This window comes from Girardinichthys multiradiatus, chromosome 10, assembly GCF_021462225.1.
Source record: "Girardinichthys multiradiatus isolate DD_20200921_A chromosome 10, DD_fGirMul_XY1, whole genome shotgun sequence".
In the NCBI taxonomy this organism is placed as follows: domain Eukaryota; kingdom Metazoa; phylum Chordata; class Actinopteri; order Cyprinodontiformes; family Goodeidae; genus Girardinichthys; species Girardinichthys multiradiatus.
Genome location: NC_061803.1, coordinates 25,981,426 through 26,009,205, shown reverse-complemented (window position 1 = coordinate 26,009,205; position 27,780 = coordinate 25,981,426). Strand labels below are relative to the sequence as shown.

General features: G+C 40.0%; 1 protein-coding gene across 2 annotated transcripts; it reads right to left on the bottom strand.

Annotated features, from left to right (window-relative positions):
• Positions 1-8,226: 8,226 nt before the first annotated feature.
• On the bottom strand, positions 8,227-9,984 carry rasd1 (RAS, dexamethasone-induced 1). Of its 2 annotated transcripts, none has more exons than XM_047377327.1 (2): positions 9,493-9,984; positions 8,227-9,230 (listed from the first exon to the last, which is right to left on the bottom strand). In XM_047377327.1, the coding sequence occupies exons 1-2, from the start codon at positions 9,761-9,763 to the stop codon at positions 8,833-8,835; spliced, it is 669 nt and encodes a 222-aa protein (XP_047233283.1). In that variant the 5' UTR covers positions 9,764-9,984; the 3' UTR covers positions 8,227-8,832. The 2 variants fall into 2 exon arrangements, with proteins under 2 accessions (XP_047233283.1, XP_047233282.1); XM_047377326.1 differs by having other exon boundaries at positions 8,227-9,304; positions 9,493-9,868.
• Positions 9,985-27,780: the final 17,796 nt, after the last annotated feature.

Below are 27,780 nucleotides of genomic sequence, written 5' to 3'. Positions count from 1 at the left end.
CCCCCCCCCACACACACTTAAAAATGGACATCAGAAAGATCCTTGATGAAAGCGCCTTATGGAGTTGGTAATTGAATCTTTGCTTCTGTTTCTTGTCTATGTTCTCATTTGAAAGAGGGGCAAATCATAAAGGCAAGACACACACAAATCATCTGTACTCATAAATAGGTTCACAACATACTGTGCTTCTCATCCCTGCTGTTGTGCTGCTGCTGTTAATCCAGGAACAAACTGTGTGGTCTGTGTGGATTACAGACCACCTTCAGGGTTGCTTGATGAGAAATATGTTTTCTCTGCAGCAAGACTAAAGTCAGGAACAAGGAACGCCTACTACTCAGAAAAATAAGTCATCAAAAGACATCCAGTGCAATGAAAAACTGTTACTCCCATACAGATATCTTCCAATTTTGCTTTATTGTCACACTGACTTGTTTCAGATCATCAAACAAATGTTAATATCAGACAAGGATAACCTGGGTGGGGCTGCACAGTTGTTGAGCAGTTGGTAGCCCTGTTATCCTGCAGCAAGACAGTCCTGGGTTTGACTCCGGGTCTTGGGTTTTTCAGTGTGGAGTTTGCATGTTCTCCCCATGCATGTGTGGGTTTTCTCAGAGCACTACATCTTCCTTCCACTGCCAAAGAACATGACTGTTAGGTTAATTGGTCTCTCTAAATTTGCAGTTATATATGAGTGTGTGCATGAATGGTTGTTTGTCCTGTGGGTCTCTTGTGTTGCCCTACGATGGCTTTGCAACCTGTCCAAGGTGTAACCACCCTCTCGCATGAATGTTAGGTTAATTAGAGAATCTAAATTGTCCTTCAGGTAAGACAATCGTGAGTGTGCCTCCTGTGAGGAAAGAGTGCTAACCATTGAGCCTCCATGCCACCCATCTGGACGATTTAAGGTAGCCAATTAACCAAAAGTCTTTCTGACCACTCAGGGCCATGACAGATACAATAAAACTAAAGTTGAATCTGACAAAAGGATCAACTGAAGCTGTCCTTGGACTTGACAGCAAATTCCTTCTTTCCTCATTCACTGTAAAGAAATGTATATTCATAATTGGACTCAGTTTGAAAGGTGTCTTTGTGGAACAGCTTTTGCTGGATGACAGATTAAGAGAACAATGTGAAAAATAGCTTTGTTTTCCAAACGGCCTTTAATGTGAAAATAAGTGTGATTGTATCAGAAATGGAGAAGACCTCTGGCAGATTTTGATCTGAATATCAAAAGGCAGAGCTCAGGCTTTGCTGCAACATAAATACATTACATATTAAAAGAGCTCAAGCTGGTCACTTAGCTACTCATCATGTCTGTATCAGTCAGTCATTTTATGCAAGAGGTGACAGTTTGGTGTATCAACAACTTCTGTGCACAAACATGTGATCTGTGCAGTCAGACTGAAAGGGAAGTTTGTTTCCAATCTGTGAGAAAAAGTTAGTTTCTTGTTAAATATTTAATCCCTGCTCAGTGTGTAGGGCAGTCAGTTTGTATTTACCAGCATGATCTGAGAGGATTTTGCATTAAGAAGCATGCTACAAATAAAAGAGAACAAAGTTCTCCTTTCAGAAAAAAATGCCACATATTGAAGGCAGCACCCAATTAGTCTAGTAAACATGCTGTTTAGTCAAAGTGATATTCTATGACGTTTATGAAGGCTGTTTATCCTGCATTCAGTCTTTCATCACAGTGACATCGACACCCAGAGACACAGGGATGTATTACAGGTTCACCAAATCACTACTGGGGCACTGGTCTGATAGGTTTTTCCTTTCTGGATATTTTCTGTTATTTTGCACTTTTGATACATGCATGTTTCACACTGCAAAATGTTTTATCTATTGTTCTCACAATAATAATTTTACAATAAAGGCACAAATTGTTTCCTGTTTGCTTGTCCATGTTCTTTAGATGAGGCTTGTAGGGTTTCCAACTGCTGGGACTGCTGGGTCATCCCAATACCTTAAATGTCCCGTATATTGACCGTTACCTCCAGCGCTCCTTTCTGACCAACATATAGCACTTTTACAAATACTAAATCTGATTTGACAACAATTGTATCAGATGAGTGCTTTGGCTTTTTAAATTTTGGAGGTTTATTACTATTTATATCTATGCAGAAGGTAGGCTAAATAGATAAATAAATGTAGTATTTGTATTTCTCTTGCTTTAATGTGATCAAACACTGACATTAGAAGTCATGAAGCTGAGATCCTGCCATAATCAGGTCATGACTCTAAGCACAGGAGTCTATCTCTGCTTCTTTGCAAACCTCTTGATTTTTTCATACTATTTCTGATGCGCTTAAGGTCAGAGATGACATGCTGTCAAATAATCAGAATCCCCCAGACCTTCATTACTGTGTCATTAATGACCAATGAAGCACTAAGGATCCTAATCCCTATCACCCTGTGCGTCTGCAGTGACGTTGTGTCAGGTGGTTTCGTCCTCATGACTGATTGTGCTGCCAGTAGATTCCATAATAAATCCTGCTTTTAAACGGTGGTTCAATTTCTAAGAAGCAAAGGGCAAACAAAATGAGGAGATGTATTTTTTCCATTGCACAATACACAAATGCACATGCAACATTTGACCCTTAAATGAATGCAGCGCTAAAAAGACAGAAAGACAACAATTCTTGCTCAAAGGGGATGGGAGGAACACAAAGCATCAGGATAAAAGCTATACATGCGAGAGCTTTTTAGAATCTCTGTTTAAATGTTTCACCATTACACACACCAACTGGAAATTTATTTTTTAAAACTCACTTTAAAGTCAGTTGCGTTTGCTAAGTCAGACAGAGAGTCCAAAGTAGTTTAAGGATTGGTGTGTTTTGAAGCTGCAGATGGTCTTTTATTATTGTCTCTGTAAAAATGAAAACAATTTGATCTACTGAACATTAAACATAATGTAGCAGTTTTATAAAGTAAAGATGGCTGATGCTAAATATTTGCTCGTTTGATGACACAGCAATCGATTACACTATAACCATCCTTCATAGTTCCATGCGAAATATCCACACCCCTAACTTATTCACATTTTGTCCCGCTGCAGCCACAAACAGCAAATATTTTTATTGGGATATTATGTGATAGATAAATACAAAGTAGTGCATAGTTATGGAAAGGAAGGTGTTCAACATTTATTACCCACAAATCTGAAAAGCCTGGCTTGCCTTTGTCCTTTTGCTGCTTCTAATAGGTTCACCCCATATTAAGCTCTATTCATCTTCATATCAACTCTGAGCAGTTTCCCTGTCCATGCCAAAAAAAGGTGTCTCTACAGCATTATGCTGCCACCACCATATGTGGTGGTTAGGATGGTGTGTTCAAGTTGATATGCAGTGCTCGTCATGCATTTAGCCAGAAAGGTCTTCTCCACAACAGTCTCTCTGACCTGTCTGCTGTGATCCTTGGTCTTCATTTTTACTGAGATTAAATTACACATGACTCTCTTTACCAATTAGATGATTTCTGATGGCAATTTGTTGCACATGAACTCACTTAGGGGTATTAGAATAACATGGTCTAAACACAAATGCTTATTTGTGCCTTGTATTCTTCCTTTTCACAATTATGCAATACTTTATAATAATCTATTACTTTAAATAAAGAAAATCTGAGTTTGTGGTTGTAATGTGACAAAATGGGAAAATGCTCAATAAGTGGTTTTGTAGATTATAAATGGGAGAAAACACAGAATACCTAAATGTGCATGATGACTCCACAAAGGATTCAGCCGACACTTCTGCTTCACAGTGCTGTGTGGAGAATCCAATTCACCATCAAAGGTAACATTGCTTGCAAAAACCTGCCAGATTAAAATTCTTCTTCCTCACTGTTTTCCTTCTGACAGGGCACATTCTGTACAAATTAAGGAATTTTTCACTCCTCTTTCAGTCCTTCTCTGACGCACGACACATGCAGCGCTTGGACAGCAGTTCACTGCCTGGAAATGTACAAACGTTGTGTGTTTTTACATAGTTTGATTGAGAGTCAGGTTGTAAAGCGTAAATGTCATCACTGGAGAAACAAATGTTAGAGATCAACTGATGCAGAACTAAAGCCAAGATATGAGCAAAATGTCTGATTGGTTTTGAGTTGCAGCAAAGCATCATTCTTATTATACAGAGCTGTGCAAAAGCAGCCACACTCCCCAAACCTTTTCCACATTTTCTCATAACTGCATTGTAGTTTATAAGGATGCTATATGGCAGACCAACACAAAGTGCAATATAATTGTGAGCTGGAAGGAAAGGGACACATGGTTTTCTACAAGTTCAACAGATAAAAATCTAAAAAGTGTGGTCAGCATTTTAAGCTTACTCTATTCTGATACCTCTAAATACAATCCAGTGGAGCCAATTGCCTTTAGAAGTCACCTAGAAGATCATCAGCTAAGGTGACAGAATCTGTTGGCAGGACAACTGTTAGTCGTGCACTCCACTAATCTGGAATAAAACTATTGCTGAGAGAAAGCCATAAGAGGTCTGATTTAAAGGTCGCCACAAGCCGCACAATGGACATACCAAACACATAGGAGAACGTGCTCTGGTGGTCAGATGGGACTGTGATTTGACTTTTTGGCCTACATATAAAGTGATAAACCAATACTGCGCATCACCCGGAACAACAAACTAAAGGTGAAACACGGAGGTGGCAGCATCATGCTATGGGGATGCTTTTTTTTTGGGCGGTGACAAGAAAGCTGTTTGGAATTAATTTGAAAAATGGATGGAGATAAATACAAGGTAATTCTGCCAGAAACTCTGTTAGAGGCTGTTGTTAATAGAGGCAGAAGTTCACCTTCCAGGTGACAGGACAACGATACTAAACATAGAATGGTTCAGATCAAAGTCTAAGAATTGTCTAGTCAAAGTCTAAGCCTAAAACCAAGTGATAATTTGTAGTCTGAAAAAGCTGCTCCTCTAGCTTAGCTTAAGCTATTGCTCAGTCTTTAGATATACAAATCTGGCAGATATTCCTTATGGGACTTGCAGCAGAGGGATCCTATAATTACATTTGATGTCCAGAGTTATTATGTTTGGTCCACTCCTTTTTATGGATAATAATATGTCACAAGTCATGACATTAATATATTTACTTTCAATATTGTTGACTTCTTGTTGTCCGAGCTAGTTACTGTTTTTTTTTTTTTGCCATCATGGGTAATGAAAACAATACATATTTTATCTTTGTATTTTTTGGTAACTTATCATTATTTTTTTTCTTAAATGTTTAAATAGCCAACTTAATAATACTATTGCATTAAATTAATCAAAAATACCATTGTTCTTTAAAAAATATATGTCCAAGAATCTTTTGTCAACTCCGTCACCTTATTGTAGTTATTGGAATAACCTCCACAGCCATGTGAAATGATGTCACTTCCTCTTACTGATAAAACCTCAAGCACACAGAGGTGTATGTATGCCCCTGTCTGTCAAATTATTTTGGTCTATAAACCATTACCACTTTTTTTCAAAGTCAATCTTGTTACCGTAATATCATAAGAAAAAACAACAATGATTTTTGATCAGGGAGATTTATTTAAAAGTTTTTAAACCATGATTTCATTAATGCCATGTGCTTTTAGCTTTAATTCTAGCAGGTTCCTAACAAACATGTTTGAAATTGTTAATTCTGTTGCCGTCAAACTGTTACCAGGATAGAGCAACATAGTTGACATCATGCAACTATTGACTAGTAATTTTAAAAGTTAATTATCAAAACTAGATGAGTAATTTATTAAATAAATAAGTTTTAAAGTAATTCCTGACTTGGGGCTAGCTCACCAGGTGGGCTGGATGTTGCTGCCAGGAGATGGTGGGGTCCTGGGCTCACACACACCCGCTCAACACAAACACACTTATTTCTACACACACACCCACACACGCACCCATGCATGGACACACAAAAAATATTCCAAATTGTTGTAAGTCATTTAAACACAGGTTACTATTACATCTATGTGACCTGCCTACTTGGTGCTGAATCTAGTCTGGATTTAGTAAAGTAAATCATTCAATTAAGATTCAGTCTTAGATATCGCTTTTGTAGAGCAAATCTGCCCTGGCACATGTTGGTAACCAGCTTCTCTGTATGGTATGCCTGAAATTCCATGACAGGACACAATAATATATTTATAAATAAATTACAATGCCTTTTTCAGTTCAACCTACCTTTTTACTTTAGATATGCCACTCTCATCTGCTGAGAAACAAAGAAGATATTGAGATAGACAGGATGCCAATCCAGATAGAAGAGAAGAAAATGGTACACAGAACACGGAAAGAAGGAGATGCAACAAGGAGTCAGGGATAGTCGAGCTGATGGCAGACCAAACACCAAGACAGAGGAGGAGAAAGCAAATATACTGGAGAGGAGCACAGGCTGCAAGAGGAGCTAGAGACATAGAGCACAAAGAAAAAGAAGACCCACCACAGACTCGAGGTCGCAAAGTCAAACCAGAATCCTGCTGTGGGCTATACTACAACATTAAGCTAAGGGCACTTTAGCTGAGGGAATGTATTTTTTTACTGAGAAATATTGAAATTTATTTAGTGTAATTTAAATCTATTCAATGATACTTTTCAGAGATATTTTAGACAAGAAAAACATTTATTAGAATTTGTTGGGAGCTAATATAACATTCTCCTGTTAAAGCGCACAGTAAGTCTTCTATTGTAAGTATTGTTTCCTTTTTAATTTCAAGAAGATGTCAGGGCTAGTGAAACATAGGAGCTTCAAACTGCACAGGAAGATAATAAGTCAGGGCAAAACCATTTAACTGTGTAACTTTAGCAGTCAACTCTGTTTATGAAAAGTTTTCACAAAAATAGAAGAAAATTGTTGTCTTAAGGCTCATACACCTCATTGGTTGACCTTTTCAGTGTTGTAATGTCATAGGCACAATTATTTTCTAGAAAAGTGTTGTTATTTGATAAGCTTTAATAAGGAACATTGGCTCCTTTACAAACAAATCTGTGAATCACTAAGCATTTATTTTTATTTTTTAATGTATTTTAAGTGACATGATTCAGTTTGAAGTTGAAGTGTTAGGACAGTTTTTATAATGAAAGAAAAATAATTAAGTTGGTTAGAATCTTTTGTTTTTTCCACACATTGTCTATGTTGTCTATAACAGAGGTGATGTATCATTCTGTAACAAATACATTTTTCCTGAAAAAAGTAAGAAAGATGTGTGACAATTACTGATTTATCAAAGTTTACCATGTTTAAAATAAAAAACATAAAATAATTTATGGGAAATGAACTGTTTCTTTATTTCATCTTTGAAATGCCATATGTGCCTTGAATTATAGAATCACCCAGCTGTATTTTCAGCAAAAGGTGGTTTTTCAAAGCATTGACTCTGGAGGGGGGACTGAATACATATATATCGGAATATAGTGGTTTCCTTCCACTTCACTATTAGCTGATGCTTGTTGTTTGTGTTGGTTTATCACACAGAAATTGTGTACAACACTTTGACATTTGTGGTTGTAAGGGGACACAATATAAAAAAACAAAATCTCAGGGGATATGCATACTTCTGTGAGGGATTATGCATGTCGGATTTTATCTTTGTTGCTTTTTTAGTAATTCAAATACTTGGCCTTCAGTGAAGAACCATGGGAAGGCCTGAATCTGCACAAAAACTGCAACAGCCTACTAAATGCCTATTTGTAACCAATAGAGTTGAATTTACAAGAGATCTGAATTCTCCTTTATTGAACTTAGATTTTAAGCAGTTTTCATCTTCACATGCTCACTGTGATGCAAACCAGTTTGCTTCCAAGCTTCTGTTAGTTTCCATGCTATATTTCTTATCTTTTTCACGATGAAGCTGACCAAGGATAACCAAGGATGCTTCTCAGGATTGTCTTCTGCTAATTTAATGAGCATAATTTCTATTTGAATAAAGATGCCGCAGGAAGAGCTAAAGTTAAAAACCTGGTAGTCTGAAAAATGTTTGATCATCTTATGGTCTACAAAATGGATGAAAAATTTATACTTTTATCAGCAGAAAATCAGTAGATGTAAACTGCTGTTTTTCTATGATAGGCCAGTGGAATTACATCCAACAAGTATCTCCTATCTCCACAAAGTTTTTTTTTTTACTGCATGAGGCTTCTGAATGTTTACTTAACTCCGTGTTAGGCTGTTTAAAAATAATCTAAAAACGGGAATGAATAACAGACCAAAAGGAAGAAATAACAAAACTTTGACTTTATGTTTTTTATTAGATTTATTTTTATTTTTGTTTTACTTCATTGCAAAAAAAAAAAATCGACAGCAACAATAAATAATACATTCAGCAATAAAAATAAAGTTTAGAGTAAACATTCAACTGTACTTAGCCTTTAGAAAACCTACAATAAAATGTAAACAGCATTGTCTCTGCTAACATTGCACCTCCTAAGCCTTTTGAGTCTCTGGCAGCTGTCCAAAGCTGAAACGTCAACAAAGCACATTTTACGCTTCGACGCGCGAGTCTCACAATGTATGAAGCCACATCACAGATTAGGCTTTGACTGACAGAACAAGCTAACATTCTCATACGTCTCGTGGGCGGTGGAGTTTTAAAGCGGACTCGGGTGTCCCGGTCAGTGTCCATGGAAACGGTGGAGCGTGTGAGCGCGCGGCATCAGCAACGGCGGCATCTTCAAAGCTCCGCACTACGTCAGAGGAGCAGCCGGCCGCTCTGCACGCGCCAGGCACCTTCTTTTAACAGATAGTTTGGGGTTTCAAGTCTGCGCCTCGTGCTCCCCTTAGCTGATCACGCACCTCTCTTTGTCTTTCCCGTGGCCTCCTCCGATGGCCTTCTCCTTAATGTACATAAGGTCGCTGTGCACGCTGGGTCTCCGCGCGCACGGAGTCACTACGCCGTACGCCTCCCCAATGTCCTTCAGCTTCTTGTGCTTCAGCGACTTCCTGTGAAGCATGTCGCAGTACTGCACGGATACCTTCCTGTGCAGGTCGGGGCTCATCTCGTGAGGTAGCTTTGCCAAAGTAAACAGAGTCTGAAACATCTTGTCCACGTTCTCGTTGCGCTTGGCCGAGATCTCGAAGTAAGCGCACTTGTCGTCGCTGGCCACCAGCTGCTCGATCTCGTCCTGCTGCACCTCTCTGTGGAACTCTCGATCTCCCTTGTTTCCGCAGATCACCAGAGGCACCTCGATGTTCTCCTTGATTTTGTTTTTCAGGCACGACTTGGTCTCGTAGATCTGCTTCTTGAGGCGCAGCACCTCCTGAAAGGACTCGCGGTTGTCCAAGCTGAAGACGAGAATGAACACGTCACCTAGTGAGAGGGAAAAGGGATGCTTTGGTTAACTTTTTCTGCACTGAATATGCTCATCATGCATTTTGCATGTGCATGAACACAATACGATACATGGAAAGCAGTGACGCACGCTACACCCGTGCGTAAAGGCGCACGAAACTACAATGTGGCCAAATTGGCACCATTTACAAAGGCAATTAAAGTACCTGTCAGTATGGAGAGTCTCCTCATGGCGGGGAAAGGGTGATTCCCTGATGTATCTAGTATGTCCAGTTGGTAAACATCCCCCTTGATGTTGTACAATTTCCTATGAAAGTCCTCGATGGTCGGCGTGTACTGTTCCTCAAATCTCCCGTTCAGGAACCGGGACACGATGGCCGTTTTCCCAACTTTGGTGGAGCCCAAGATCACCATCCTATAGCAGTTCTTAGCCGGGATGTCAAAGTCGCTGTCGGACGGAGACATTTTCTTGATCATGTTTTATTACCGAGTGCCTGGATTGTGTTTAAAAAGGCAGTTATGTTGCTCTCCGTTCGTGTTTCTGTCTGAACACCGGACAGGAGCAGAGCATTTATGCGCCCTGTGGACCCCGCCCCCTATGTTCGCGTCACAGCTCATTGAGTAAGTACACGATTCTCTGTGTAAAGCTGGAGGAGGAGGGGAAGCGGACAGAACTCCCTCTGGTGCGTCAGTCTGTCAGTTCCAGTGTAGACAGGACGGGTGCACCGGGAAACGGGAGCAATCAGAGCTTTCAAAAAAACAGCACATAAAAATGATGGAAGCATTGAACGACGGACTGCCGATTCGGCTGATGTGCGTAAACAAGAACATAACTTCCACAGAATCACTTTAGAACTGACGCTTTTCCTAGAAACGTGTCCTCATGTAAATTCCAAGAAAAACTGGGAAAAAAAAAAAATATATATATATATTTGTGTTTTAAACGGACACATCCATAAAAAAATATAAATAATGCAAAGTAATTTAAATGACACAGATTATTCCAAGGTCTGGCCTCGGTTGTTTATCTAAAGCCAAACACATTGATTTATTCATCCACTGTTTCCTTAGCAGCTGCTTGATGTGACTCAGTAAAAAAGAGAGGGTTAAAAAGCTACACTTTTAAGAGAGGCCAAAAGGGGGCGCTCGGATACGATTTAATCAATATTGTGTGGCGGTGCTTTACCAGTGGTGTGCACGCGGCAATAAAAGCCGTTTCCATCTGCTTGTTTACCCTCTTTCTTCAGCAAATTATTTCATCTCAGCTGGCGAGAAGACAAAGCAGTATAGTTCCCCAGTTAAACAGCCATATGTGTTACAGAGGAGATGCTTCATAACAGTGAATGGAGCAGCAGCAGTAGGCGCCTTAAACACCCAAGCTCATTAAAATGCGTTTATTCAACCATGATGTTATGTGTGCTTCGCTCAGTCATTTATGACGAATGGCACAATAAGCTGGCAGCACCGACTGACACCTGCTCGCAGGTTAATGGAATGTGACCTAATATCTGCAGGAAAAATGAGATTACAACACTTTGCTTTAGTAGGTACTTTTGCACGAAGCCATGAGGCTATACAGTTTCAAATAAGAGAGAATGCTGCACAGAGCCTGTTGGTTTTTTACAGTGAAGGAACCGCACTTGATCCAGGTTGTGAAATGAACTCCCTGACTTTAACTAAGTTTTACACAACTCATAAAACCCCCATGGCTGCAACCAGGGGAGAAAAAAAGTTTTTTTCAAATTAGTTTATAATTAGTTTAAAGGTATTGCCCATGTTTCTTGCAAAAGTACTCATGCAGCATTTTTTTTTTTTCTTTTTTCACAATTTGTCACATTGCGACCACAAACATCAATGTGTTTCACTGGGATTTTATGTGACACAGCACAAAGTACTGTGTTATTGTGAAGAAGGAAAACATGGTTTTCATCTTTTTTTTTTTTTTTTACAAAATAAAATCTAAAACGCATTTTGAGCATTTGTATTTAGCCCCGTTAAACTATGATACCCCTTAATAAAATTCAATTAATAACTACTTTCCACTTGTGTGTGATATTTAACCTCAGTATAAATTGAGCTGCTCTGTGAAGGCCTCAGAGGTTTGTCAGAGAACATTAGTGAACAAACAGCATCATGAAGACCAAGGAACACAACAGACAGGTCAGGGAGAATGTTCTGGAGATCTTAAAAGCAAGGTTAGGTTAGAAAGGATTATTCCAAGCTTTGAACATCTCTCAGAGCACTGTTCAACCTATTTTTCACAGAAGCAGCCAAGAGGCCCATGCTGACTCTGGTTGAGCTGCAGAGATTCACAGCCCAAGTCGGAGAATGTGTTGAGAGGACAACTGTTACGTGTGCACCCTATAGATCTGGTTTTTTTGGGAGGTGGTGGGAAGAAAGCCATTGTTAAAGAAATCCTTGAAAAGTACAATTTGCAGTTAGCCACAATGCATGTAAGGGGCAAACATGTGGAAGAAGGTGCTCTGATTAGATCATACTAAAACTGAACTTTATGTATTGAAAAGCAACACTGCATATCAAGCTAAACACACCATCCTCATCTGCCAGAATTTCAATTAGCTACTGATGTTTTTCTTGGATAGAAGAGACTTCTTTACAGCTCTTGGCACAACAATAATATAAGTATTTGCGTTCCTGTGCAGGCATTTGCTCCCATAGACACCTGCTGCAAGCTCTGCACTGGTGACTACATGATTTTGCAGTAAAATCCCTAGGAGTAGGACATCCTTGCACTTAATGGAAACTCTTGCACATCCTGAAGCCTTCTTCCCTGCAACTAAACCTCTCACCCTGAAGGTTTTATAATCCGATCACTGGACAATATTCTAGAAAATATGAAAACCAGAAAAACCAAAGTCAGAAAGTTTGCAAAACACTAATTTTGGGTCACTTTGGATGCAAACAGCTATTTAAAAACATGCAGAAAAAGTAGGACTACATTGTTGGTTGTGGACTGGTGAACCTGAGACCTCGGCCTGTTTAACATTATTTGCCTCCTTTAATTCTTTTGGGAACCAGATGAATTTACTTTCATCACTTGGTTGTTCCCTAATCTGTACGGATACAGTAGCCCTTTTGTGTTGTGCCATGAGTTTGTGTAACTGATGTCTTGTCTTGCCAAGACAACAACTCGTTCACACCTGGATTATACCCTATATTTCTGTCTTTTTCAGGCATCTCCTGACAGAAATGTTGCCATGTTTCTGTCGTTTATGCTCTGATGTTTTAGCTGGTTGAGTCCATCGCCATTTTTGTAACAAGGTTTTATGAGTGGCACTCACCAAACAGGCAGAGCTGCAGGGTAGGGTCTCACACCATATTTACTTTCACAGGCATATGAATGGTGGAATAAAAACAAAGGGAATATTAAATGAAAAATGTTGCATTTAAAAATGCCCAAGGTGACGCTTATGAAGTCTAGCAGTGTAGTTAGAATGACAATAGGGAATGTAATTCATATATAGATTTTTCTGCTGTTGTTGTTAAATACAGACAGATTTTATCTGCATTAACATCAACTGCAGTTGGTGTCATTCGCACCAAGCAGAGTTCTAAGCTTTATTTGTTAGAGAACAAATGGCACGATTATCAAGATGAAAAGATGGATGGTATTATGATGGATGGAATGTTTCAGATAAAAGACTTACATCAAATCATAAATCAGACTGTTAATCTGTAGCAAAACTCGAAAATTAATGTTCACAGATACTCTCCTTTATATCTGACTAAGCTTGAGGTATAATTTCAAGGGGAAATCATTAATTATTTCCTTTCCTTTTTACATTTAAGCATCACTTTGTGTCTGAAAGATCCCAATAAAATACAATGAATTTTGTGGCTGTAACATGACAAAATGTAAAGAAAATTTCGAAGGGGTAAACATACTTTCCAAAAACTACCTCAAATATCCCTAAAGTATGACATAAGCCGCCACTCCACTAAAGAGAAAAATGTTGCACAGAAAAAATGGACTAAAAGGATCAGAAAACAAATTTGAACCCCATATTTCTATATCTGTGTTTCATTGCATCTCAAACCACTCAACTGTAGGTGGAAAACACACAGTAATTTGCATCCTCTGTCGCCAATTATCTGTCATTTTGGACAGACACATCTGAGAGCTCCCAGTTTTTAAATGCATGCATGGAAGCCAAGTAGTGAGTCACAGTGCAGCCTGGCCTGGAGAGCGATGCACACATCCAGTTCTCTGAATCTCTATCTGCATAGATAAGCATGCAGCACAGTAAACACTTAGCCTGAACTGACAGACTACAGTCCTGATGTTATACATGCTTATCTGTTCTGGTGTGGATCTGGGTTGTTTTGACTGTCTGAGCCACCATCAAAAATTGCTAATCTGGCTGTTTGGAGACAAAGGTCACAATGGTGGCATATGACTTGTTGATTCTGACACAGGGAAGATGTCTGGCTGAGATTTGATCCCAAGCCATTCTGCTGCATTTAACATGTTGAGTTGTTTAAAGATCTTCATCAGTCAAACTTTTTGCACACATTCCTCATTCAAACCTGGACTGTGGAAAAGGCTTTCATCTTCAAGTTTCAATTGTTTTTTTAGATTAATTCTGCTGACACTGTTTATAAAGCTTTTCAGATTAGCTGTTATTACATTAAACTTTATCTAGATTCATGTGAGTATATGTCAATGCTCTTTAATTATCTTTTTTCACTTATTTTAGGACTCAGTAAGCTCTTGCAATGAATCCATTCTTGTCCATTCCTGCTTCTAATATTTCAGCGTATGTCTCAGACCTGGCTTCCAGTCAGTTCTTATCGTTTGGTTATGGGACAGCAACTTTCTCGGGACATGCAAGGAAAGCGGATTGGAAAATAGTAGAATCAATTATTCTTACCATACACCATACAGAACCATCCAAAAAGCTGTACCTTAGCCAAATCATATATTTGGGTCTGATTAGCCTGCTAATTAGCCTGTGAGGTTGTTTCTACTTGTTTAATTTTATTGTCTTATCTTTAAAGTTCCAGCGAGCTTTGTTTTACCATTGTGCACCTGCAGTAGAGACCATTGAAAGGTGACACAATAAGACCAAGACAAGGAGTAAGGCCTTGCATCAGTTTATCTAAGTGTTTTCTGGTTTAGGAACCTGCTTGACCTTAAAGGCCTTAATTGCCTTAGAATTCCCCCTGTTTGTTTCCTTTCAAAATTTTCCTTAAATTTAAGTTAGGTATTCAGAACTCCAAGTTATGTGTGAAAACCTGGTGTTTGTATTGTAGAGAATTAGTTTCTTTAAACAGTTTAATTGATGCTGCATTGTTTCTCAGTTCCATTCAGCATTTAGTTGGAGTTTCATGTTTTCTGTTGATGTTATATTTAGCTTCTTTGCTTAATTAATCATTTAAATATATTAGTCAGGTTATTAATAAAATATTTGTTAATTCTATTTGTAACTAGTTCCAGTATAATACATTTTAATTGAATTGTCAATAATGTGATTCTGATAATAAATAGATTTTTCAACAATATGTTGTTCTCATTCCTTTTCATAAAGTATACAATAATGACTCACCGATTAAGTAAAATAATTACGCTTTGGATATATTTTTTATAGATGTGACAGATAAGATGTTAATAATATATTTCCTGGTGAAGAAACAAAGCCACTACCTGTGGGAGCCTGTTGTTTTTTTCTGAGTCATGACCCAGTTTCTACAAAGGATGTGTGTCTTAGGCTGACCTCACAGCAAGATGCGTAAGGTAATCTGTACTTTGACTTGTGTGCCAGCCAGCAAAAAACGCTCTAAGAAGCAGAAAAAAGTCAGACAGAGCATCAGAAAATGAAAATCTACACATTAGAGACCAGAATATAATGGATGCACTAGAGAGGGCAGAGTGCCAGCAGGGTCGCAGACATTATTAACCCATTAGTTCCATCTCGGCAACATCAAAGGCTTGCAGAAAATGAAAGCAGAGCACAAAATAATTTCCTCCCCTCATGTGAGCTCGAGTAACGAGGCCGAGGAGGCAAGTAAAGGGGTGGGTAATGGACAAAATAATTGTGCTGCGAGAAAGAAGCAATGGGAAAACATGAAATCCAGAATAGAGGAGGAAGAAATGTAACAGATACACATGTGAGCTCTCCAATAAAAGACAGTCAATAAAAAGCAGACACATTAAAAGCAAAAATCTAATTTGAAAAATCACTAAAAACCTGGGACTGCATATTTACAATTAAAAGCTACACCATTCATTCAGATGTGTTGAGGGTTCAACTCCACAGGTGGTTACACACTCAGTGGACTATGATTCTACAACACATTTAAAACACAGCTTTGGTGGAAATGAACACAATCGTACAGTGGCTCTCAAGAGTCTAAACACCACCCTATGAAAAATAAATGAAAACATTTGAAAGTTATTTCGACACTTTTTGTAACATATTGCATGTTGCATAAGTGTGGACTCCCTCAAGCTGATAATTTAAAAAAGAATGTTGTTATTACTCGGCTGCGAACCGCCCCAGTCCATGCTGTAGGTTTTGGCTCGAAGGGACCAGCAGGACCACGTCATCTGCTAAAAGAGGAGACAAAATCCACTGGTCCCCAAATCAGACCCCCTCCGGCCCTTGGCTGTGCCTAGAAATACTGTCCATAAAAGTTATGAACAGCACCAGTGACAAAGGGCAGCCCTGCTGGAGTCCAAAATGCACTGGGAACAGGTCCGTCTTTGTGCCGCCAATACAGACCAAACTCCTGCTCCACTTGTGCCGTAAGGCCCCTAATAAAGGGCCCCTGACTCCGTACTCCTGGAACACCTCCCATAGGGCACCATTAGGGACACAGATGAATATCTTCTCCAGGTGTGCACACATGTGGTCTGGTTGGGCAAACTCCCTTGAACCCTCGAGTACCCTGAGGGTATAGAGCTGGTCCAGTGTTCCACGGCCGGGACAAAAACCACACTGCTCCTCCTGAACCCGAGGTTCGACTATCGGCCTGATTCTCCTCTCCAATACCCTGGGACCACCACCCTGGTCTGCCAGTTCAGAGGCATTGTCTCCAATTACCACACAATGTTGAAGAGGCGTGTCAACCATGACAGCCCCACAACATCCAGAGACTTGAGGTACTCAGGGAGGATCTCATCCACCCCCGAAGCCCCGCCACCATGGAGCTTTTTAACCACCTCGGTGACTTCAGCCTAGGTGATGAAAGAGTCCAACCCCTAGTCCCTGGCCTCTGCTTTCTCCAGGGAATGTGTGACAGCAGGATTGAGGAGATCCTCGAAGTACTCCTTCCACCGCCCGATAATGTGCTCCTACTGTAAACCATGTTGGCGAAGCTCTGTTCCCCCTCCTGAGGCACCAGATAGTTTGCCAGAACCGCTTCGAGGCCAACCGGTAGTCCTTCTCCATGGCCTCACCAAACTCCTCCCAGACCCAAGTTTTTGCCTCTGCCACAGCCTAGGCTGCTGCACGCTTGGCCTCACGGTACCCGTCAGCCGCCTTCAGAAGTCCCAGAAGACTACCACAGCCAATAGGATTCCTTCTTCAGCTTGGCAGCATCCCTTAATCCCGGTGTCCACCACCGGGTTTGGGGATTGCCGCCGTGACAGGCACCACAGACCTTACCGCCACAGCTACGGGCAGCAGCATTGACAATGGATGTGGAGAGCATGGTCCACTCGGACTCTATGTCTCCAACCTCCCCTGGAATCTGGTCAAAGCTCTCCTGGAGGTGGGAGTTGAATACATCCCTGGCCAAGGGCTCCACCAGACGTGCCAAGTCTGTCCAGCTTTCTCCTCTTCTAGCAGATCCAGCTCACCACCAGGTGGAGATCAGTGGACAGCTCAGCCCCTCTCTTCACAAATGTGTCCAAAACATGCGGCCGAAGGTCTGAAGACACGACAACAAATCATCATCAACTTCCTGCCTAGGGTGTCCTGGTGCCAAGTGCACTGATGAACACCCTTATGCTTGAACATGGTGTTCATTATGGACAATCTGTGACTAGCAAAGAAGTCCAATATGAAACACCACTCACACTCAGATCGGGGAGGCCATTCCTCCCGATCACTTCTCTCCAGGTGTCACAATATGGAGTCCTGGGAAGGGCACCATGCAGCACCGCCGACAAGGACGCCAAGAAGACTGGTTACTCCGCACTATCGCTCAGTCCGTAGGCCAAAACGACAGTCAGAGACCTGTCCCCAACCCAAAGGCGCAGGAATGTGACCCTCTCATCCACTGGGGTGAATCCCAACACAAGACGGCTGAGCTTTGGGGCAACAAGCAAACCCAACCCAGCTCGCCGCCTCTCCCCGCGGTCCACTCCAGAGTAGAAGAGAGTCCAGCCTCTCTCAAAGAGATGGGTTCCAGAGCCCATGCTGTGCGTGGAGGTGAGCCTGACTATTTCTAGTCAATATCTCTCAACCTCCCACACAAGCTCAGGCTCCTTCCCCCCCAGCGAGGTGACATTCCACATCCCTAGAGCCAGCCAATTTGTTGTGGTGAAGAGAGAGCTGAGCCAAAAAGTGAAGCTCTCGATTTACCGGTCGGAACTTTGGGTCATGACCAAAAGAACGAGATCCCGGATACAAGCGATACAATGAGCTTCCTCAGTAGGGTGGCCGGGCACTCCCTTAGAGACAGGGTGAGGAGCTTGGCCATCCAGGAGGGGCTCGGAGTACAGCTGCTGCTCCTCCACATCGAGAGGAACCAGTTGAGGTGGCCCAGGCATCTATACCGGATGCCTCCTGGACGCCTTCTTCGGGAGGTGTTCCAGGCATGTCCCACCAGGGAGGAGGCCCAGAGGACGGCCCAGGACATGCTGGAGGGAATAAGTCTCTCGGCTGGCCTGGGAACGCCTTGGGCTCCCCCCGGAGTAGCTGGAGGAGGTGTCTGGGGAGAGGGATGTCTGGGTGTCTCTACTGAGTCTGCTGCCCCTGCAATCCGGTCCCGGATCAAGCGGAAGACAAGTACAAGTACGAGATTTTGTGATTAAATTTTTTTCTCTAATAAATGTGTTTCTTTTTCAGATGAACTGAAAAACAAACATGATAGATGTCAAATTGTTCAAGGTGTTTAAAGGTTTTTGTCTGATTTTCTGTCTTCTAAACATTTGACTCTTTAACAGGGGCATAAATGGGTTAAGAGCAACTGGTATATAAAGCAGGTTATGATTTATTAAAAAATGTATATTCAAGAAATGTCCAAACAGAGCCAGTGGGAACAGAAAAGGCTTTTGATCAGATTTACTGACACCTAATAGGTAGAGATGTTCTGATCTGATTCCCAGACATCACTATGGGGCCCCGATCAAGGTTTTTTAAAATGATTGTTATGGGAGTCCCTGAGGAAATTCTACACCCAATACCTGCTGTAGGTCTACTGTTTATGACCTCTTTAGCCAGTGAGCTGTTTTGGTGGGTTTTGTGCAGCCAGTTTTTTTAAAAATCACAGCCTTTTTTAATTTGTATAGCATGGAAAACAAAAGTGTTATTTTGTTGAATTAATAAACTTGTCTTTCCTGAATAATCATCCTTCACTATGATTTTTTCATGGAATATGACGATGCTGCAGTTTCCTGTCTGTCTGTGTCGTGTGACCTGCTCAGTTTCTATCCCTAGCTTGTATGCCTTACTTATCCCTTATGTCCCAGGAGAGTTCCATTGAGATTTGAGTAGAAAGCAGCTGAAAATCCTTAATATTTTACCCTGTTCAAAGCAAAGATGTTCTCTTTATGAAACTGGAGAACAGCTTTTTTGTAACTTTCATTTGCACACAGATAACTTGAATTGTATCAAAATATTTAAAGAGCTAAAACGTTATGAGTCATATCAAAACAGAGAGCAAACATGCTAAGATTAGCCTAGCACTTTATCAAACTACTCAGCATGAAACACCATAAACAGGGTTATGACATGAGTGACTGTAGCTTCAGGTGATGTTTTTCCAAAACATTATAGTACATAAGCCACATTACATAGACTGTGTCCATTCAGCCACCGGTGGCACTGTTATAACTGCATTGTTGGTATTACTCATCTTAATCCCATAGAACCTGATATTTGACTTTTTTAGTGTTGACTTGAAGATGGACTCATTTGACCTCAAAACACATTTCCAATGTCAATTCAGTTCAATTCAATTCAAAAATACTTTATTAATCCCAAAGGGAAATTAAATGTTATTATAGCTCATATTCTACAGGTTTCTTCAAAGAGTCATTGTAGATGCTGATGGCTTTGGGCAGGAAGGATCTCCTGTAGCGCTCCATCTTACAGCAGATCTGAAGAAGCCTCTGACTGAAGACACTCTGTTGTTGTAGGACAGTCTCATGAAGAGGATGCTCAGGGTTCTCCATAATGTTCTTCATTTTATGAAGAATCCTTCTTTCCACAATGATCTCCAGAGGTTCCAGAGGAGTCCCCAGAACAGAGCCAGCCTTCTTTTTCAGCTTGTTGAGCTTTTTTAAGTCCCTGGCTCTGATGCTGCTTCCCCAGCAGATGATGGCAGAAGAGATCACACTCTCCACAACAGACTTATAGAAGATATGCAGCATCTTGCTTCAAACCTTGAAGGATCTAAGCTTCCTCAAGAAGTACAGTCTGCTTTGTCCCTTCTTGTAGATGGCTTCACAGTTGCATCTCCACTCTAGTCTGTTGTCCAGGTGAACACCGAGGTATTTATACTCCACCACCACCTCCACTTCTTCTTCCATGATAGAAATAGTTTTTGACTTATTCCTGTATCTCTTAAAATCTACAATCATCTCCTTTGTTTTAGTCACGTTCAAAATGAGATGATTGTTTCCACACCATGACACAAAGCGATCCACCACCTTCCTGTACTCAGCTTTTTGTCCATCTCTGATCCACCCCACGACTGCAGAATCATCCGAGTATTTCTGCAGATGACAGGAGTCTGTCTTGTACTGGAAGTCTGAGGTGTACAGAGTGAAAAGGAATGGTGAGAGTACAGTCCCCTGTGGTGCTCATGTGCTGCTGACTACCTGGTTAGACTCACAACCCTTCAGTCTCACAAACTGTGGTCTGTTTGTCAGGTAGTCTTTGATCCAGGAGATTGTTGAGGCCTCCACCTGAGTCTTCTGGAGTTTCTGACAAAGCAAATCAGGTTGGATTGTATTAAATGCACTGGAGAAATCAAAGAACATGATCCTCACAGTGCTGCTGGCTGCAGGTGTGTGATGGCATCTTCAACTCCAACTCCACAGCGATAAGCAAACTGAAGGGGGTCCTGATGGTTTACTGTTTGCTTACTCAGGTGGGCCAACAGGAATCTCTCTAGGACCTTCATGATGTGAGATGTCAGGGCAACAGGTCTTTAGTCATTGAGGACTGATGGGTGAGTTTTCTTTGGTACCGGAACAAGACAGGAGGTCTTCCACAACACCGGAACCTTCTTCTGGGCCAGGCTAAAGTGGAAGAGGTGCTGCAGAATCCCACAGAGCTGCTCTGCACAGGCCTTCAGGACTCTAGGGGTGACATGATCTGGACCTGCAGCCTTATTCCTATTCAGTCTCTCCAGTTGTCTCTTCACCTGACTTCTTGAAACACACAGGTGGAAGGGGGAAGCAAAGGAAGCATCAGCATCTTCTGATATGGTCGAAGGCAAACATGTAGAAGCAGAAGGGTCTAGGGCTGAGGTGGAAGATAAAAAATGTAAGGTGTTACTGGACAGCTGTGGGTCCTGTGGGTGAAAGCTCTCCAGCTTCTTCTTGTACACCTCCTTGCTGTCTCTTATCTTGACTTTAAGTTGCTTCTGTATGATCCTCAATAATTCTCTGTCTCTCTCTCTCAAGGCTCTTTTTTTCTTGTTAAGCAGGTCCTTCAGGTCACTGGTGATCCAAGGTTTGTTATTGAGAAGCATCTCATGGTTCTGGTGGGGATGATGTTATCCACACTGAAGTTTATATAGTCAGTTACACACTCAGTCAAGGCATCGATGTCCTCTCCATGTGGCTGGCACAATGCGTCCCAGTCTGTAGCCTCAAAGCAACCTTGCAGAGCTTCTTCAGCTTCCTGTGACCATTTTCTCACAGTCCTCTTTATTACAGGTTGCCTCTGAACAAGGGGCTTATATTTCAAGCAGAGAAAAACAAGATTGTGATCTGATTTGCCTAGAGGAGGTCTTGCTGTAGAGATGTATGAGTCCTTGACATTTGCATAAAACAAATCCAATGTTTTGTTTTCTCTGGTAGAGCAGCTGACAAACTGTTGAAACGTTGGAAGTGTAGCAGAGAGTGAAGCATGGTTAAAATCACCAGAAATTGCCACAAAAGCTTTGGGGTTTTGTGTCTGTAGCTTCGCAACAACTGAGCTGATGGCATCACATGCAGTGTCAGCAACAGCGGAAGGTGGAACGTAAACTTTTGCCAAAATAACACTGGTGAACTCTCTGGGTAAATAATATGGACGAAAACTTACTGCCAACAGTTCAATATCTGGACTGCAGAGTTGACACTTCACAGTAACATGTCCTGGATTACATCATCTGTTGTTCACAAGTACTGCCAGTCCACCTCCTTTACATTTGCTGCTCCTCTTTAAATCTCTGTCTGCTCGTATGGTTAAAAAGCCCAGCAGAGAGACGCTGGAGTCGGGGATATGATCCTGCAGCCATGTCTCAGTAAAACACATGATACTGCATGCCCAGTACTCTGGCTGGGTCCTTTGTAGGGCTTGGAGTTCATCCAACTTGTTTCCCAACGATCTCACATTGCCCATCAAAATCGACGGAAGAGATGGTTTGAACTTCCTCCTTCTCTCTCTTCTCTTAGCTCCTGCTCTGCATCCACAGCGTCTCCTTTTCAACTCATCAGGGATTTGGGGTTGTAGCTGAAGTATTATTTGAGCTTTTGAGATATTAATCAGCTGCTCCCGGTTGTAAGAAACAACCCCGTTGCCATGGCAATGCATCTTAACAAATGTCCAAAAATAGAAAGTATTAAGAAAAATCCTCCAAGCTGCACAGCATCTGACACTGGAGTGGACAGTCATCCAAAAAAAATCAACTGTATCCACCACAAGAGGAATAGTTCCCAAAAAAGAATAAATCAGAATCAAAAGTAACAGAGCTACTCCAACCTGCTGCCACCTTGAGCGGCGCAATTCTAGAATAGAATGTCCGTCTGAGGCATGTGTGCTGAGATAAGCTGGTGACCTTTCTTCATAGTGCCTTTTGTTCTTAAGTACAGCGTTTTGATTAAAAATTTTGCATGCATTATTGGACTGTACGACTACAATAAAAAAAGACACACACAATGTGTGAAGCTGGATATTTTTAAATACTTCAATAGCGTTTTCTTGTATTTTGTCACATCATAGTCGAAAACATACATTTATTTCATTGGGAATTTGTTTGATAGATCAACAAAAATATGTGTCTCTGTTTTTTTTGTAAAAAATATCTCAATCTCAGTCAGACTGGATAGAGAGTCGGTGAACACCATTACAATTGAATTTAGGCCAGGACTTTGATTGGGCCATTACCTCTGTCCCAATCTCAAGTGTTTTGCAGCCTCTAAGGTTTTTTCCCAAGATTCTTCATCAAACATCCCTTCAGCATGATGCTGCCACCACAATGTTTCACTGCCAGGGACCATTTTTCCATGGAGATGTGCAGTCTTACCATATTGCGCTTTGAGTTTTATTTTGGTCTCATCTGACCAGAGCACCTTTTTTCACAGGTTTGCTGTGTCCCCTACATGGCTTGTGGCAAACTACAGCAAAGGTTCTTATAGCTTTCTTTTCTGTAAATGGCAGATTTATGGAGTTAAGAGTGATAGCTGTCTTGTTTACAGATACTACCACCTGAGCTGTGAATCCCTGGAGCTCCTGCAGAGTTGCTCTGGCTCACTTCCCCGCTCCTTTTTGGAAAACGATGCATCAATTTGCATTACAATTATGTACAACTTTGCATCTTGACAATATGTGAAAAAATATAATTGGGTAAATACAAGGCTGTGTGAGGCCTGTTTGTTGTACTCCAGACATTTTATACATGTTTTTTTCCTCAGAAAAAAAATTAACAACTGTCATGCAATTTATGGCGATAACGTAGACATGAAATGCCACATTAAAATAAATTAGAAGAACATTGTGAGCATAGTAAGAGATTTTCCTAGAACGTTTGTAATTTATTTTTTTCTTTTACATTGTCGTTTTTGTGTTTTTTGTGTAAAAAGGGGTAATGGGTATGGCCAAAATACGCTGCTACTTAAAAAAAAAAATCTCTACAAGAGATCTACTGCAAAATGGATTTTTTTTAAAAATATCTCCACTTTGGAAAAAATTATAAAAGATTTCCCCTTTTCCCACTAGTAACACTATTTAAGGCTATGAATGTAAGCTGTGTTTAAAATCAATGTAAAATCTAACAGGAAGGAGACAAACAGAGGGTCCTCTTCCAGGTATTTTTCAGTCCGTGTGACTCTACTGATTACAGCAGTATGACTGCTGGACGGGGGGGCCAAGGGTCATGCATATATTATAGACGTTTACAGCTTTTACAAACTCATATGACCTTACATTTTCTAGAATATTGCTGCAGTCTTAGGTTAAAAGAAGAAAGATTAAAATCTCTGTTTTTTTAACCTTGCTTTGAGTTGTGTATGTTCTTGGAAAAACAAATAGTTTGGTGAATTCTGCTTTTATGTCTAATTCACCTTTCACTCAGTTGCCACTAATCAATCAGCTGACAGCAGACACTTTTGTTTTCCAGAGAACACTTTTGAGAAAGTAGTCTAAATTTTCCGTTCTGTGAAAACATTTCAAACGTTTTTTTCTTTTAATGTGCCTCATTTTAATTAACAATAAATAAATAAATATAGTAAATAAGGTAAAGCAGTCAAACTGAATGTTGTGTCTTGTTGCTAATACGTCTCTTGTTGCACAGTTAGATTTAATAAAATAAAGGCCCAGCAGGCTGCATCCGGTTTAGTTTATACACATACAGCCTTTGTATGCATTTTAAAATTTATTTCAAAGTTTCTGGAGAACATTTTGCAGAAATGTGTTTTACACCTAAGACTTTGTGTTTCAAATTAAGCCCAGGATGGTTCCTTAAAGTGCCAAATTTAGTTTAAGGCACATTTTTGTTGGGACCTCGGCAGAGAAATTACTTTTAATGCTGCCATTAAGCCTTTTAAACAATATTTTCTGAGTAAAACAGTTTTTAAGTCTGTTTAGATGATGAGGACAAATGATTTCTGACCTCACTATGTCAGAGAATATACCAGTTTTAATTGTGTACATTTATACCTTTAATCATGGAAAATTATTTTTTTCTTGCAAAAACATTTTTCAACAACAGCCACATTTTTTTTCTTGTAAATATTTGGAGTTAATCTAGATATTTCTACTTTTTTGGCAGAAATGTACTCCTGTGTGGCCAAATAACTGTTTTTTCTGCAATGTCCCAAATACTCGATAGGTTCAAGCGCCTTCAGTATGCTGGTTCTTGTTAGTGGTGACCTTTTTAAGATCCTATTGGATGTCATTGGAAACAGGTTGAGCGGAAACTGTGGCATAAAATATATGAAAATATATTTATTTTTATTATTGTTTTCCCCAAACCAGTCTTTCCTAGAAGCCATTCACATTAGCCTACTGTTTAAAAAATGGGCCAGGTATTGAGTAATAATTAAGTTTAGTGTCACAGATGTGATGACATAGGAGAGGATAATCAAAAGAAGCAATCAAAGATTCACAGAGAGATGTAGCAGGTTTATTTTAAGAAAGTCTTCTTTCCTATAGGAAATGGGTGATGTCACAGCACTAGCATTGCGTATCCTACATTGTCAGATTATGTTTGCATTCATAGTGATCCATTAAACCTCATCTTTACTACAAAACAGCTACAGTGCCATCGAAAGTATTTATGGTCCATATTTTATTAACATTTTAAGTGATGGTCCAACACAAAGTGGTGCATAATTGTGGTGTGGAAGGAAAATGTTACATGGTTTTCTAAACTTTTTACATGTAAAAAATCTGCAAAGTCCATTTGTTTTTAATATGAGACCCCTGAAAAAAGGCCAGTGCAACCTGTTGTCTAGTTGTCATAGAACCTTCAAAAAACGTCAAACCAACAATAAAACTTGGTGACTGTGGGATTATGGTCTTGGGCTTTACTGCTTGAGGACCTGGAGAACTTGATGGAACCATGAATTCTGCTGTCTACCAGGCAATCCTGAGAGAGAATAGCCAGACATCAGTTTCTGATTTAAAAAAAGGAGAAGAGAATGTTTATGAGTGGCCTAGTTAAAGTCTGAACTTAAATCCAATTGAGATGCTTTGATGTGATCCTATATAGGTTGTTTATGCTTGGAAAACGCTTTAACGTGGCAATTAAAACAATTCTACCAATAAGACTGGCCCAAAATTCCTCCACAGTGACGTAAAAAAGTCATTGCCAGTAATCACAAATGCCTGATGACATTTGTTGCCACTGAGGGTGCAGCAGCCAGTTATTAGGATTAGGAGACAATGACTTTTTCACATAGAGCCAAGTTATTTGGGATAGCATTTTCCAATAATAACTGAAATAATTATTTATCTCATAATAAATAGAAAAAATGTTTCAGACAACACAAAAAGGAAAAATCAAAGAAATCTGTAAGAGGGCAAATACTTTCTCACAGCAATGTCTTTGAAAATTTACTGGCTGGTATCTGTTTCAAAAAGATAAATTATAGGACAATTTCACCATTTTATTTTGCTTAATTGCTCCTAAAAACGTTTCATACACTGCTGTAAAATTAAATGACTGAACAAATGTCCTCCTGTGTTTTTGCCAAAAACTGTATTTTTTCTGAACATTTCACTTGGTAGTGACTTCAGCTGTCTAAACTACTGTTGTCATGGCCACAGGAACATTTTCCAACCATATGGCATCTTCACAGTGACAACTTACAACTGTCATCAATATGATTAAAGTAGTACACATTGAAGTAGGGGCTGTTTGTGTGTTGCCCTGCGATGGACTGGCGACCAGTCCAGGGTGTACCCCGCCTCTCACCCGCAGACTGCTGGAGATAGGCACCAGCTTCCCCGCAACCCACTATGGAATAAGCGGTAGAAAATGACTGACTGACATTTAAGTAGCTACTAGGCCACTCATTGATTCAGACTTGTGTAAGAGTTTAGCTCAACTATTACATGTTGTGAATGTTCATGTGTCTCATTTTTTTGGAAAGAATAATCACGCATGTAATTGTTCCCCCTCAACTCTTGCCTTAAGTGCTTCCATTAGTCTGGATTTTTTTTTGAGTCACAGAGAGATCAGTACTTTGCACCTTGTCTCATTTTATTACATAAAAGAATATCCATTAGCACCAAGAACATTACAAAGCCAAAGGGTTTTTTCAGTTTGTCAGTAATTTTTTCAGTAAAGATAAACCATCAGTGTTTTGTATGTTAAAATAAATTATTGCAAAGGCTACCATAAAATGTGATGGAAATGGCAGCGTTGTAAGGGAGACGGTCCAAGTTTTTTTATGCTAAAAACAAAAACACACTTCTACCTAGAGCTGTAACTATTTCTAACAGTGATGCTTTAAGAAAGACAAAAAAAGGACATGAAGCAAACAAGTCTGGAAAAAAAACAGACTTGTGATGTCTGTCATACCTTCTGATCAGAAAACCAGTTTAATATTTCTAACACAGTTAGGATTGATGACATCTATCTTCATTATATCAAAGTGGAATCCTTGAATATTTTTCATGATCCATTCTCATTAGATGCCATTTTTATACCTGGAACAGACGGCGTGGCCTGTAACACAGAATTAATAGAATCCTAAAATGACTCCTAAAATACTTTTTAATATATATTTTTTTATTTTCCAACATTTAAATATATGCCTTACGGCACCATTCACAATTATTAGCTCTCCTGGTAAATATATGTGAAAAATTAATTTAATTGAACCATTTTTTTATCCTGAAGCTGAACAATTTTGAAAAATCCAACCTTTAATGTGAAAGCATATATAACATTTATAATATGTAACTTTTAATTAGTAATTAATGAATGTTTAATGAATGTTGGGTATAAGTATGACATGATAAAGAGGCCCATCACTTTACTCAAAATGGGAAAGTCAACAAACCATGTCATTGAACTAACGCTGATGTGTGAAGCATCATGTCAGGAAAAAGCCACGAGAAAATACATCCTATTCTCAACTGACCCACATCTAGTCAGAGCATTGATTAAAAAGCTTTCAGCACTTTAAGTCGAACTTGGCAAACAAAACCGAATTCGGATCTAGGTTTATCTTGATATCAGGGTTTTGTACACATCTTTACCAGGGATGTCAATAACTCTAGTGGGAGATGTACACTTAAAAAAATTATTTTCAGTATATTTACTCAGAAATGTTATGAATTTGCATTTGCTGTTCCTCTTAGTCATGCTGCTGATGTGGATTTGCTTTTAGTACACAAAGCTTAATAGAAATGAGGTCATGA

Coding starts and splice junctions, on each gene's coding strand:
- rasd1 (XM_047377326.1), bottom strand. CDS start 9,763: ATGATCAAGAAAATGTCTCCGTCCGACAGCGACTTTGACATCCCGGCT. Junction 9,305..9,492: donor GAGACTCTCCATACTGACAG/GTACTTTAATTG, acceptor CCCTCTCACTAG/GTGACGTGTTCATTCTCGTC.